The sequence below is a fragment of the Stegostoma tigrinum genome, chromosome 19 (genome assembly GCF_030684315.1).
Source record: "Stegostoma tigrinum isolate sSteTig4 chromosome 19, sSteTig4.hap1, whole genome shotgun sequence".
Taxonomy (NCBI): Eukaryota; Metazoa; Chordata; class Chondrichthyes; order Orectolobiformes; family Stegostomatidae; genus Stegostoma; species Stegostoma tigrinum.
Genome location: NC_081372.1, coordinates 25258004 through 25273503, shown reverse-complemented (window position 1 = coordinate 25273503; position 15500 = coordinate 25258004). Strand labels below are relative to the sequence as shown.

Sequence of the window (15500 nt, the reverse complement as noted above, 5' to 3'; positions counted from 1 at the left end):
ATTTGCTAACATCTGTGATCTCAGCAATAAAACTGAAATTAACCCACCTACTTCTAAAGTTTTTCATTTGATAGACCTGAGTTAAAACAAAGTCAGTTCTAATCTTTGTTATCAAAGTGTGAAGCTGGATGAACACAGCAGGCCAAGCAGCATCTCAGGAGCACATCCTGAGATGCTGCTTGGCCTGCTGTGTTCATCAGCTTCACACTTTGTTATCTTGGATTCTACAGCGTCTGCAGTTCCCATTATCTCTGATCTCAATTCGAATCTTTCCTCTCTGACAATTTTCTACAGTTTTTACAAATATAAAAGTTGTATAAAGTATGACTTACAAATGTAACAGCAGGTAAGTGTTTGATTTCTGAGAAATTCAGATGGGTTTTACATTAAATATGAATGAATTGGTATTGACTTTTCTTCCATGTTTTCTTACCGGTATTTAAATCTTAGTTTTCTTTATAATGCATCCCACATTCAGTTCTTTATCATTTAGTGCCTTGTTAAAGAAACATCTGACAGAACGTGTCGGCAGCAGGCAGTGAAGAAGGCAAGTGGTATGTTGGCCTATATAGTGAGAGGATTTGAGTACCATGGAATCCCCACAGTGTGAAGCAGGCTATTTGGCCCATCGGGTTCACGCCGATCTTGTGAAGAGCATCCCACCCAGACCCACCCCCATACCCTATTCCTGGAACCCTGCATTTCCCATAGCTAACCCACCTGGCCTGGACATCCCTAGACACTAAGCAATTTAGCATGGTCAGTCTGCCTAGCCTGCACATCTTTGGACTGTGGGAGGAAATCAGAGCACTTGGAGGAAACCCACGCAGACACGGGGAGAATGTGTGAACTCCACACAGACAGTCGCCTGAGGCTGGAATTGAACCCGGGTTCCTGGTGCTGTGAGGCAGCATTGCTAACCACGTGCCACCGTGCTGACGCCAGGAGCATGGATATTCTGCTGCAATTTTACGGGGCCTTGGTGAGACCACACCTGGAGTGTTGTGTGCAGTTTTGATCCCTTATCTGAGGAAGGATGCTCTGGCTATGGAGTGAGTATGAAAAATATTTACCAGACTGATTCCTTGGATGGCAGGGCTGACTTCAGAAGAGGAACTGGATCAAATAGGACTATATCTACTGGAGTTTAGAAAATAAATGAGGGATTGCATAGAAATCTATAAAATTTTAATAGGACTAAGCTGGGCTGGAAGTATGTTCGCAATGACCAGGACCAGGAGTTGCAGTTTAAGGATATGGGGTAAGCCGTTTAGGACTGAGATAGGATAATTTTTTCTCCCAGAGAATTGTGAGCCTGTGCAATTCTGAATTCTGAAAGTGATTGAAGCCAAAACATTAAATACTTGCAAGAACGTGTTAGATGTAGTTCTCGGGGCTAATAAGATGAAAAGGTATGGGGTTGGGTGAAATTGAGAACAGGGAACTGAGCCGGACAATCAGTCTCGAAAGGCTGAATAGCCTACTCCTGTTTCTGTTCTCTGTGTTTAATAGCAATAACATAGAAAAACATCCCAAGGCTTCACAGAGGTTTTCTCAGATCAGTCTGGTCTTTGAGCCAAAAAAAGAGGTAATTAGATCTCATGAAATTCGATTTAAGAATGGCTTTGAAGGAAAACAGGAGACTGAAAGGAGCTGGAGAATTTCAGAATTTGGATTATTCAATTCTTGATTATGATTCCAAAGCAAAGAAACCTCTAATTGCCATAGCTGAGATTTGGTTCTTAAGCTATTGTAGTGTGTGTTCAGCAGTTATCGGGGGCCATGAGTTGGTTAACACATGTACTGGAGGTATAGCTGTAAATGCGGCTCTGAACTTAAAAAAGACTGAAAATACTCATACTTAATAAAATTAGACTTCCTCAGTCTCTTAGCATCCTAAACCATAAAGCTCTGTGTTAAGTATTTTTATAGCTAGTCACTATTATATTGTCAGGAAGGCTGGATGTGGTGTCTCTGTGAAATGCATGAACTGCTCTTCGACTTCTGAAACTTGCAGAAACTAGTTTCTGGTTCAGCTTTACCTGCAGTCTTTTTCTGTAGTTGTATGTCCCACCTGAATATTTGTTTGATTACATAAGTTGAATTACTTTTTGTTAGTGCCAGATTGATAACTGAAATGACCAAGATTTGTGATATTCAGAGAAAGTGTGAAATGGGAGAAACTCTCCGTAAAAACAGTCTGGAGTTTGCACTTACCAGAAGCGAGGCTGGTATTGCAGTCTTCTGAGATGCTGCCTCCCGCTTTACCCAGCCCTGTGTCCTATTAAGATGGTATGCAGACTCCTGTTGCTGCTGGTCTAACCAGCAGTGTGCATTGCTGAAGTATGTAGCGAGGCATGAAGTCTCCTATATTCTCTGTGGACAAGTGGTGGATTTATGATGAGCTAAACGTTTTAGAGCTGTTGGAGAGGAGGGTTAAAACGCTCCACCGTGATGAGTATTGCCAGGGTTGAGGCCATTTATTAATATAGTTCCTTCTCCATTGAATGGAGGCTCAGTCTTGGGTGGCTGCCTGAACTACCGCTGAAGGCCAGCTCCAATAAGCCAGGGATCTCGGCTTGTGAAGGGGTTGTGGTTAGCCATTGGAAAATGCTGGATACCTCACAAAACTGCTTCCAATGGGACTTCATTCCTTGGATTCACCAGTCAGTTTGGATCCCAGCCCCCTCTGGGAAAATTCCCCAGTGGCAGGAATATGTTGGGGAGATGTTGCAGTGCTGCTTCCCCCAATCCTCCGGCAGTCTCCAGTCCCCTAACCAGAGGTATGAGGAAAATTTATTTCTCAGTCTCTGGTATTCAGGAAGGTTGACAAACATGCCCCACAACATAATGCAACTCATTGATTATATTTTATAATCTGTCAGCACAGTGGTAAAACTTCCCCAAACCAGATGTGCTACAGAACTGAATGCAGGAGATTAATGTAGTACAGGAATGATCCTTTTCTGCTATATTTTAATGCCTACTTACCTTTTAGTAAAGAACCTACATCCAAAGGCTGTTGGATTGCTGGTTATTGCAATATCTATCCAGTTTGCTTAGACTTTTTGCTGTACCATCTGCTGTCAGGGTTTGGAGATTTACAAACAGCTCTGATAAAGGGTCTAGACCCGAAATGTCACCTTTTGTGCTCCTAAGATGCTGCTTGGCCTGCTGTGTTCATCCAGCTCCACACTTTGTTATCTGTAGATACGAATGCTTCAGTTTTACAGGGTATTGGTGAGACCACATCCGGTGATTGGCGTATACTATTGGCTTCATTAAGTAAGGAAGGATGGAAATGCACTGGAAACTTCTTGGAGAAGATTTACTCATCTCGCACCTGGAAGGGGTGGGTTGCCTTTTGAGGAAAGGCTGGACAGAGGTGGGCTTTTATCTGCTGACGTTTAGAAGAGCAAAAGGCCAGTTGATTGAGGTATGCAGGATTCTGAATGGACTTGGCAGAGCAAATGTCGAAAGCATCTTTCTTCCCGTGGGAGAATCTAAAACTGCTTTTAAAAATAAAGGATTGCCCTTTCTAAAGACAGAGGTGAAAAATTATTTCCCTGAGAGCCCTATGTCATTGGAACGCCCTTCCTCAAAATGGTGGAAGCGGGGTATTTAAATATTTTTAAAGATAGAAGTAGATTCTTGATTGACAAAGGGCTGGAGGGCTGCAAGTCATTGGGGTGGACAGGATTGTGGAGTAATCAGGTCAGCCATGATCACCTTGAATAGCAAAGTAGGCTCAAGCAGCCTACCCTGTTGCTAATTTGAATGAAAATGCCCTTTTACCCAAAATGCACATATATCCCATTTGAATCTTCTGCATCTGGAAGAACAGGTATCTGATATTAATGTGAAAGCTGTACTAATATTTTTTTACTGGCCGTTAGTAGAAAGTGGTGATGAGGTGGTAACTGTGTTCACTCTTAAAATTAACTGCCTATGCCAAACTTTTCTGTTTGAATGAGCCTGGCTTCTCTGCTACATCACAAGCACAACCAGAAATCTATTCAAAAAGATAGAAAGCCAACGACGTACAGCGTTGATCATCTTGTGTACCAATGTATATTTTTACTTTCAAATTTGTTGAACAGTAAATGTTACTACTTCTTTCATATAAATTATGGCTAATTCTCCATCTTAATTCAACGACTTAATTCATATTATGCATAGAGTTAATTTGCACAAGAAATACAATCTTATTATTTGATTGCAGGGAGGGGAATGAACCTGGAGATTGTATGCAGATAACTTACAAAGAACTGTTGCAGAAAGTCTGCAAATTTGCCAATGTCCTGCAATCTCATGGTAAGTTCCTGAATTAAAATCTCCCTAATTCACTTTTCCTGTTCTATAAAAGATGGAAATCAAATATAAGGCTTCTCTTGCTTGTTATGACTACTGTATAAGTTTCGGTGCAAATTAATTATTTTCAAAAATGCAAATGGACATAAACACATAAAAAATAATTCTTTTAAATGAGTGATATATACCCAAGATTTATGTAGCTGAATTTTTATTCTGGGTTTAATGCAATTGGCAAAGCTGAGGATGTTCGTGACACTGTTTTCTAGTGATGCCCTTAGAATAGCTTTATGTGGATTTTACTGACTAATGCATGATTTTATTTTGAGTTGCAAGCACCAGACACTTCTCACAAGATGAGGAAGTCTTTAACATTATAGACATAATCTAAACATTTGCTGCTGCTATTTTCCTAGTCTTTAAATTGTTGCTACAATTTTAAGAAGTCAAAATGCTCACAACAAGAGAACCATTAGTGTTAGGATAATAAAATGTGAGGCTGGATGAACACAGCAGGCCAAGCAGCATCTCAGGAGCACAAAAGCTGACGTTTCGGGCCTAGACCCTTCATCAGAGAGCGGAAATGGGGAGAGGGTTCTGAAATAAATAGGGAGAGAGTGGGAGGTGGACCAAAGATGGATAGAGGAGAAGATAGGTGGAGAGGAGAGTATAGGTGGGGAGATAGGGAGGGGATAGGCCAGTCCAGGGAGGACGGACAGGTCAGGGAGGCGGGATGAGGTTAGTAGGTAGGAAATGGAGGTGTGGCTTGAGGTGGGAGGAGGGGATAGGTGAGAGGAAGAACAGGTTAGGGAGGCGGGGACAAGCTGGGCTGGTTTAGGGATACAGTGGGGGGAGGGGACAAGCTGGGCTGGTTTTGGGATGCAGTGGGGGAAGGGGAGATTTTGAAGCATCTGAAGTCCACATTGATACCATTGGGCTGCAGAGTTGCTGTTCCTGCAACCTTCGGGTGGCATCATTGTGGCACTGCAGGAGGCCCATGATGGACATGTCGTCTAAGGAATTGGAGGCGTAGTCAAAATGATTCACGACTGGGTGGTGCAGTTGTTTATTGCGAACCAAGCGGAGGTGTCCCCAAGCCTCCGCTTGGTTTCCCCAATGTAGAGGAAGCCACACCGGGTACAGTGGATACAATATACCATATCGGCAGATGTGCAGGTGAACATCTGCTTAATATGGAAAGTCATCTTGGGGCCTGGGGTGGGGGTGAGGGAGGAGGTGTGGGGGCTAGTGTAGCACTTCCTGTGGTTGCAGGGGAAGGTGCCGGGTGTGGTGGGGTTGGAGGGGACTCTGGAGCGGACAAGGATGTCACTGAGAGAGTGGCCTCTCTGGAAGGCAGACAAGGGTGGGGATAGAAAAATGGCTTCGGTGGTGGGGTCGGATTGTAGATGGCGGAAGTGTCGGAGGATGATGCATTGTATCCAGAGGTTGGTGGGGTGGTATGAGAGGACGAGGGGGATCCTCTTTGGGCAGTTGTTGTGGGGGCGGGTTGTGAGGGATGTGTTGCGGGAAATGCGGGAGACGCAGTCAAGGGCATTTCAAATGGTCCACATGAACTACATTTTGATTGCCAGCTGCTCCTTTTTCATTTTCACTCACTCCTATTATTAGGAAATGCAGCTATATAGTAACAATACCTTCAGAATTTGTGTTTAATTTTTTTGAGTTTCTTCCTTCAGGTAAATGGGACAAAAAATAATGTGTCTATAATATATAGCAGCCCATATAATCTCATACTGAGAATTAATCAGATCAAACTAGCATGCCAACTATTTGTCAATGCCATTGTTAAAAATTTATTTTGCAAAGTCATGCTGTTGTTTAGTAACAGCGCACCATGACTTGTGCAACAGTGGGTCAAGCAAAACTAGATCAGACAAAATACAGGAAGTAATAGCAGTTTTGCTTGAAATTAAAGTTTGCTTTATAATCAAAAATGGCAAATCCTTGTTTCTTAAGTATTACCAAATCTTTTACTTTTCATAAAAAGTTCATGTTCACAAATGATCGTGTATTGTGCAAATAATTTGTAAGATAAAATGAATAAACATAGTTTTCTGACATGCATGTCTATCACTTTCTTTTCTTGTTCCTCAGTTTCTTTGTGATTTTCTAAATCATATTCCGTTTCTGCTTCAGAAACAGTAGCTGATGATTGATAATGCATGTCATAGAGTTGAACACGTGGTCTTGTTTACCAGCTTTGTATCACCTGGTTACAGCTGATTCTATATGGATACCACACCCCAGAGAGATCATCATGATGTTGTCAATTGTCTGCATCTTGAAATTGACTATCTTGTCAGGCAATCTCTATTCTCTTCCCAAGGAAGAAGGTCCTGTCTAATTTGGCCATAGTCAATATATTATAAATTATGTATTTATTTGTTTTAGAGATAAAAGTGTCAGAGCTGACCGTTCCTCAGTGCACTTCGAATTTGTTTGTGGTTGTATGGTGCAGCAGATCTTGTGATGTAACTGTGACATCCTATTATTGATTCTTTGCACCCCAAGCCCGTCTAGTTTCCAGGTATTTACAATGCTTTAATTGGAATCAGTTCCCTTCTTTGTGCTGGAGATGGTTGATTTCGCTGTCTTCTTTTGAGAAGGTGAGATCAAAGACACTTCTGACATTTCCATGGCACTGGCTGGTAGTGCAGGTTTTGGTTAAATCAGAAAGTACTCCATATTGATTCCATGCTGTGATTTAAAGTTACCATTAGTTTTCCTTTTGTTTGCCTTCTATAACCGTCAAGACTCTGGTGGACCAATGCAGTTGTACAAAAACACCAACGTGACCTTCAATATTCCAGCTTTTTGTGCTGATGTAGTAGAATGAGACATTGCTGGATTATTATATCATGCTTCTGTAAAGGAAAGCAAGGTATTACCATCCATAAGCTAATGTTGCCAGTCCTCCTGTCAAAAAAATGAATGGTTGTAACCTAAATGTAATTTTCACTTCCCAATTTTCTTCCACTATAAGTAACTACACTTTGTCTCTACTTGCTTATTTCCCTCTCAAAGCCAGTTAGCTATCCATCCAGCTTCTTGCCTTCTCACTCTACATTCTCAGATCATCTTTATTCTGTGGTATCCTATCAAACATCCTTTTGAAAATCCAGATAAAGTATTCCCAGTGCATCACTCCAATCTACTATTTCTGATCCCTCTTCAAAAAATTCAGCAAATTTAATCAAACAATAATTTTAAAATCCGCTTTGGTTTCATGTCACATTTTAGCTCCTTATATGTTCTTTTATTCTACCTTTTAGTAGAGATTCCATTATTTTTCCTATCACCAATGTCTAGCTGATTAGCCTGTAATTCTCTGGATTTGTTCTACTTCCCTTAAATTTAGGTATTGATGTAGATATAGGTTTGAACTGGTCAGTATAGAACGATGTAATTGAATGTTATTTCACATGATTGATTCTATAGTGGTGTTAGCTCAGCTGTTGCACTGAAGGCTAGATCTGCCAAATCTGCAAGGAAGTATCTTGGTAGTGTTATCACAGGACTGCCAACTTGCAATTGCTTTGCCCTGTTAAACTATCTTTATCCATCTCCAATCCAATATTTTCTGTCACTAACAGACAAAAGTGTTCAAATAGGAAGGTGAAAAATCAACCACTTTTTTTAAAGCACCTCAGATTTTGTCATGGGTTGCTCATAGCAGTTTCCAGGAGATTAATCTGTGCTGATTTCTGGGTGATCTTGGCAGGTTGATAACACGACAAAATGACCAGAGTTTTCCATCCATTTACTTGGCAAAAGGATCACAGATTGGCATGCAGAAAAGTGGTCGTTACAATGTGAACAGCCTCCAAGTGGGGTGGATATTAGTAGATGAGGCAAAGGGTTATTCTTAGTATTGCTGGGTGTATTGGCTTACTTTTTTTAAAAAAAAGTAGCAAGTACACAAAATGTTCTTTCTCCATAAAACAGAATGGTCCTTACCCAAAACGTCAATTTTCCTGCTCCTTTGATGCTGCCAGACCTGCTTGTTCCACCAGCTCCACACTGTATTGATTCTGACCCCAGCATCAGCCATTCTTCCTATCTCCAAAAAATAGCGACATACTACTTTCATTATAAATATTCTGCTTCTATGTGGGAGTGGTAGTGCAAATGCAGAATGAATTTCAGTGCGAGTGTGTTGAATGTTTGTACACTTCCAATATGGGATGCATCTGCTTTTTCTGATTTGGATAAACTATTTGTTATCTCAGATTCAAACTGAAAAGAATTCCGTGCTTTTATGCATCTGCTGTTAATCCCCCTGTCTTCAGTGAAGTTGAGAGGGTGGAAAATCCACTGCAGTCCAAAAAAGCAGAGTATATAGTAAAACCATGGCACATTGAATTGCAGGGGATCTGCCTATAAGTTTGTGTAAACTGGGCTTTGAGATATCTGAGGAGGTCCCAGTATAATAAAATTTTACCCACAAACATTCCCTACTTTCTTAAAAAAATAAAAATATGGTGATATAGCAAATAAATGAAAAATGTATATTTTTAAAAATTGTTCACACGTTAGAATGGCATGACCTTGTATAGTAACAGGTATTGAAAAATGTTGGGTGTTAGCATTTGAAAAATTCAGTAAATCTTTTTCCGCTTAGCCTGCTGTCTTCAGACGAGTGCAATACAGCCTGCCATATCATCAATGCATTCAAACAAGTTTCGTTGATTTTCTACTGCATTACATAATTGTACTGCATCTCTCTGGCCTTTTTGGCTTCAGCTAAGGAAGTGAGAGCAGATGAACATTCATAGGAGTCTTCAGGGTCATTGAGCTTGGTTGAAGAACCTACAGCACTTTATGATCACCTCACTTGTAGTTTGCCTTGTGTCATCCACAAGATTCCATGGTTGTCCCTCCTGGAATTTCCATAACAGCCTCTCTCTCTAGAATGAAAAAAGCTTCGTAATCAGGTTAGTTGGCTCAATCTTGCTCCTGTCAGGTTGTCAGCATCTTGCACAGACATAGCTCATTTGAACCCAGTGTGTTGGAAGCAGTTGCCAGTTGTGTTTTCCATCACCATCTGGAATCTAGAATAATCAGGTTTTATTCCTGCTTCTTATCAAGGGCTTCAGTACCCTGAGAGGCCAGCAGCCATCAGCACTTGGAGGTTAGGTCCTGAATCACCCCGATCCTCTGACTGAGCTTTTGGGATACATGAGTGTCCAGGCCAGTAATCTCTGGTTGTGCAGGGCAGTTGTCTATAAAGAGGACAATCTCCCTTATTTACACTGGTACATTTTATCAACTCTCTTGATCCACATATCAAAATTGCTAGAGCTCATTCAAGTGGTTTATTAGCCTCATGCTGCATTGCAAAGCCATGTGACTTCCTGGAATTTCCTGCCACATGAAGTGGCAGCATTTCAGTGCCATTCATGTTGGTGCAAACCCTAGCAGTGGCAAGTTCCTTGCTTTGCTTTACACTGTTATATGTTGCACATTTAAACATGGAAGAGTAATCTCTTCAAAGAGAGTGAAACAGCCTGATTTCATCCACATCAAAAACGCTCTTGATGCATATTTGTCAGTGCACAGACATGATCACTTTGCTGCCAGTTGTCTGCCATCACTGCCATTACATTGTAGAGGATGATGCTGTACAATGTGTTGAGTTGGTCCAATTGCCCATCACTCCAGTGAACTCTCCTTGTGGCCCAACCCCTTGCTAGGTAGCTTTTTTTCCTGCAGGATTGGACCAGAGATGGAAGCATTCTATGCTTGAGCTGACTTGGACCATGTTAGCAGAGCTTCTTTGATGTTGGCTAAGCATGGGAATAGTTGATAACTTGATGGCATCTTCCCCTCCTTATGTCCACTTTTCTTTTGCACAATTTTTGTTGATTGTACCTTTGCACTGTGGATGTTGCACTCTAGTGTTGTCTGAATCTTCTCTAATTGGTTGGTACAGTCATATATCAAGCCTACATGGATTTTGTAAATCTGAAGATACTGTCCACAGCTTCAGCTTGTTGTAGGCATCTTTCTAATGCACTTTCTATTTTGCTGGTGGAAATGACCAACAATGTTGCCGCAACTGGAGTTTCAGGGTAACTGAATTTGACTTACTATGATTTTGTTGTATTTTTCGTAACATGCTTTTGGTGAATTCCACTACACTTCTTTATGGAACATTTACGACAGCACATAATGGAATTTAGTACAAATATGTGATGTGTTTGTGTGTGATCCGTACTGATTATGACTGTCTATTCTCAACGTCCTCTGTGGGGCATTATTGACCTTTCTACAGCAATAGACTAAGCGTGGATAATTCGTACCAAAGAGGATCACGTGTGAACCCCAACTCTAATGAAAAAAATGCGTTGATGCCTCATGTTCTTGAATATATGACTGAACTATCTAGCTTTTAGTAGCAACTTGAGACAAGTCATTGGAACCTGGGTCAACCTCAATAGTTTAATTTTCTGATCATTTCTGACTAGATAAATTCGCTCAAGTGTTTCTTTGCAATAATATTTAATGTATATCTTCTGTCATATCTGTTTAAGGATTTTTATTTCTGTTAACAATGTAGTACTCATACTTGCTTAACATCCTATATTTTGATGTAACCATAAGCTATCCAGTTACTGAGTTCTCCAGTTGAATGAATTTTACAGTCATGTGGAATTGTTTTTGAAGTCATGAATTGAATTTGACAGGCTAGTAATTGTGGATGATTGGACATTTTATAAGGCGACATACGGGATCCAAAATTTGTTGACTGCTCATGTCATTGTTCAACTACTGTTAGAAGTTCTGGATGTAAGTTTGCTCGCTGAGCTGGAAGGTTAGTTTTCAGACGTTACATCACCATTCTGGGTAACATCATCAGTGAGCCTCTGATGAAGCGCTGGTGTTATGTCCTGCTTTCTATTTATCTGTTTACCTTTTCTTGGGTTGGTGATGTCATTTCCTGCATTGGTGATGTCATTTCCTGTTCTTATTCTCAGAGGGTGGTAAATGGGCTCCATCGATAACACATTGATTTGGAGCCCATCTACCACCCTCTGAGAAAAAGAACAGGAAATGACATCACCAACACAGAAAATGACATCACCAACCCAAGGAAACCTAAACAGATAAATAGAAAGTGGGACATATCACCAGCGCTTCACCGGAGGATCACTGATGATGTTACCGAGAATGGTGACGAAACGTCTGAAAACGAACCTTCCAGCTCAGCAAGCAAACTTACATCCAGAACCTCAACCTGAGCTACAAATCTTCTCAAAACTCGCTAACTCTTACAAGTTTTATTAAAATTTTCCATTTATAATTTTCAGGAAAAAAGCTCGTGCATTTCTCCCCAAAATGAAAACATGTGGGAAATACAGTGGTGAATTCCATCCAAAACTTTTTTGGATGACCACCAATTGGAAGTAGTATAGGAATTGACTGGATATCAATCTAGTCATCTATGTTTTACAAGGCTTTTAGCTTTGATTGTGGGAGTGGAAGGGACAGAAATAAATCATGTTGATTCTTTGTAACCATTATTCAATTTTTTGTTAGTGTACTGCAGTAAAGATTTGGATACAGTGTTTTTTGGTACACTGATTGGAATAGATAACTAATGGAGGTGAAAACAGAAGTTCAACATTTGGATTTTAAATCTGAACTCACTAACATACAATAACACACAGCATGTTATAAATTTTAGTTGCTGCGTAATTTCTTGCCTAGTTTGTAATTTGAATGCTCATGGATGAACCAGAGCCAAAAAATATTTTCCCGTCCTTTACATATGCCACAATTTATGTCTTTTTATATAAAATCCACAGGAGTGAAGAAAGGAGACAGAGTTTCAATCTACATGCCGATGATCATAGAACTGGTTGTTGCCATGTTAGCTTGCACCAGAATAGGAGCAATACATTCCATTGTGGTAAGAAAAAATATAGTTGCTAGTCTCCATATTTATGGTTACTCTAATTATAGGCAATTTAGACATTTTAATAAGAACTATTTAATTCTTTAATAAATTCTTCCGGTGACCAGATCAGTTGGGTTACCATCAGTTCCTAAAATCTCCTCCTCAGCCTGTTATTGAGTTGTCAAGTCAGTCTAATTTTCAATTTCAGTTTGCAGGTTTTTCTGCGGAATCTCTGTGTGAACGAATTCTGGATTCTTACTGTTCTCTGCTAGTTACAGCAGGTAAATAAACAGCTACTTCCCCTTTTGCACACATTCTGCCAATCAACTACCTGTAGCAATGTTTTTAGGGTCCCAGTGTACTGTTAGTGAAGCATGTCATTTGTTGTTTCAATGTATCTGGGAATTTTAATGTGACTGTGTGCAGGTTGCTTTGGGTGGGCACGGGGCTTAAATAAGCAAAGGTTCCAAGCCTGTCCAGGAAGCCAACTCCAATCTGCTAACCTTGGGGCTTTGGTGAGGCAGTACGGGCGTATTGGAACTTTAAAAATATAAATGGGTTTGCAGCAAACCAATTTAACCACCTTTTCAGGTGTATCTGTTGCCGGCTGGGTTTACGTGATCAGAGGCATACCCAGGATCAGATCTTAATGAGGAAAGTCTCGGAGAGAAGGCAGGTAGGTACTGTCATCTTGTAGGTCAGAATGGAAAGCAGTGTATTTTCCATGGCCGCACACTCTCTGTAGGACACACCACCCCCTCAAAACCTCCTGCCAAGCCCCAATACCCAGTCCCCACACACTAAGGTTGCTGATTGGATAGGACCCCCCTTCTGGCAGGTCTCTCAGTTCTCAGGTCAGAGATCAGACGTACATGATTCTCCTTCAGAATACTCACCATCCAACTGGAAACCTGGGATTCTGGATTACTAATCCAGTGACATCACCACTAAACTATGGACTCTCTCTATGGGGATAACTTTGGTCACTCACTGAGAGTGAATTTTCTGGGTGATTTGGACATTTTTGAAGTGTTTACAATGGCATACATGTATACATGTAGTTACTTGCACAAATGCAAACATTACATGATAAACATTACACAATTCTGCATTAGCAAAGGCAGTCGAGCAATTACTAACCAGAAAGATGTGACAAGAATTTGTTGCATGAGACACAATGGCATTCAGGCTGAAAACCAATTAATGTTTGACATTGATCTTTGTTTGGACCTCAACCACTCAAGGTATTTATTAGCAAGCTGGGTAAAGGAAGAATAATTTCAAAATTGTCAGTGACACAAAGATAGGCAGCACTGTAAAAACCATGTAGATGGAAGCACACACAATAGGTAAAGATAATGGTAAATGGATTTCGTTATAGGTCAGTGTGAGGTCATTGCTCTGAAACTAACAGATAGATCAGTGTTCTTTCTAAATGGTGATCCAACCCAACCTATGCATCATATATACAGAAAATAAAAATACCCTGGGAAGGGACAAAACAATATTAAAAAGGCGAATGGAATCTTGGCCTTTATTCTGATCCTCGGGATAGGAGTAACAGACTTGTCTCATATACAAAATCTTGATGTAACAATATGTGTAATGTGTTCAGTTCTGAGTATCCCACTGTAGTAAGGATGTCTTGGCCTTGGAGAAACTGTGGCCTAGATTTACTGTATGCTGCTGTCATTAAATTATAAGGAGAGATTGCAACTATCAAGGATTTATGTCCTAGAATTTAAAATATTAAGAGCTTATTTAGTCAAATGATCAGATGGACTGTAGAGATTTAAGAAGTGAGCTCACCAGCAGCTTTTCAAGGGCAGTGGGGGAGGGGGGACAAATGATAGCCTTGTCAGTGATGTTCATATCCCGTGAAAGAATGGGGCATTAGAAAAATCATGCTATTAAAGAGAATAGTTGGATGATGAAAAAGATTCCATCTGCTTTTTAGGAATAGAGCCAACCTGTGGGATTTATGTTAGAAAATACTCCGACACTCAAAGAATGAAAGCAGCATGAAATTATCTGCCATAGGCAAAGACGTGTCAGGGTAAATTTATTAATTTTAACCCTGATACTTTTTTTGTTCATCAAAAATATTGAGAAACATCAGGAAAATTGGCGGATTATATGGAGGTTGGTCACGACAAATCATGATCTCATTGAGCATCAGAATTTCCCTGGAGTGGTTCTTGCTTTTGATTATTGTTTGTTTTCTCTGATGCTTTACTTAGATTTTTTCAAGCTGCTGTGGCAGGACATCTAAAGAACTTTTGAAAGACCATTCAAAAGGGGATAAGTAGGACTGGACTAGTTAGGCATGTTCGGTGCGGAGCCTTTCCAGCTGATTTACACATGGTTAACAATGTACTACTTTTTTAGTGCAATCAGAAGTAAATATGAACTTGCTTTGCTCTCATCTTTTCTCAGATGGATTTTACAGAGGGGATAAACTTGTAAACTTGAAAGAGCTGGCTGATGAAGCACTCAAGAAGTGCAGAGAGAGGTGTGTATTTTATAATACTTTCAGTAACTGACCTTCAAAACCTCATCCTTTTTACAGCATGTGAATCAAAAGGTTGATTAAGTTTTCTGATATCTGTAACTTTTTGTTCCTTTATTTTAAAATAAACAATAGAGATAAATTTAACATGTTGAGAAAGTTGCTCCTGACTCTAAAGTAATTTTCTTTGAAGGGACTTCCCTGTTGGAAAATGTATTGTTGTAAAGCACTTGGGAGTCACTGAAGCTGCAGAAGAAAGTTGTATAAATACAGCTTCCACTGATGCACAGTCACCACCTGCAAAACGATCCTGTTATAACATGCAGGTGAGAAAAAGCAGAGACATTTTTAACAAGCACTGCAAAATAGGATAACATGTACTGTGCTGAGATTTTGTTTTCTGTTTTTGGAGTTCCTTCATTCAATTTGCCTTGGTCTGCACCATATAGCATTATATTGATTGCTTCTTGATCCACTCTTCATGATAACTGATTAGCATTTCTTATTTGATGTGACAACATTTGTGAGAATTTATTTTGGTTCCTACAGTTGTGAGCAGCAGACGTCGATCTATTTTTCACAAGCATTGTCTATTCTTAACTGCAGTTACATCACTAATATTAAATATGAAAATGACTAGTCAGTTTCCTGCTAAGAATTACGCTGGAATTTATGTGTAATATTGTTTAATGGGAGAGGTCTCAGAATATTTGCCATGGTTACAAAAATATGAACTTTTTGAAAGGAAAACCTGTATTT

The 15500-nt window shown here is 40.1% G+C and overlaps 1 protein-coding gene across 3 annotated transcripts in view; it reads left to right on the top strand.

Annotated features, from left to right (window-relative positions):
* The window catches only part of acss2 (acyl-CoA synthetase short chain family member 2), a 62454-nt gene that overhangs the window by 18070 nt on the left and 28884 nt on the right, over window positions 1-15500 (top strand). For all 3 annotated transcript variants that reach the window (XM_048549741.2, XM_048549739.2, XM_048549738.2), the window contains exons 3-7: window positions 4223-4314; window positions 12141-12244; window positions 12441-12513; window positions 14669-14744; window positions 14935-15067. In XM_048549741.2, coding sequence (XP_048405698.1) covers window positions 4223-4314; window positions 12141-12244; window positions 12441-12513; window positions 14669-14744; window positions 14935-15067 — 478 coding nt within the window. The remainder of the gene's footprint in view (window positions 1-4222; window positions 4315-12140; window positions 12245-12440; window positions 12514-14668; window positions 14745-14934; window positions 15068-15500) is intronic.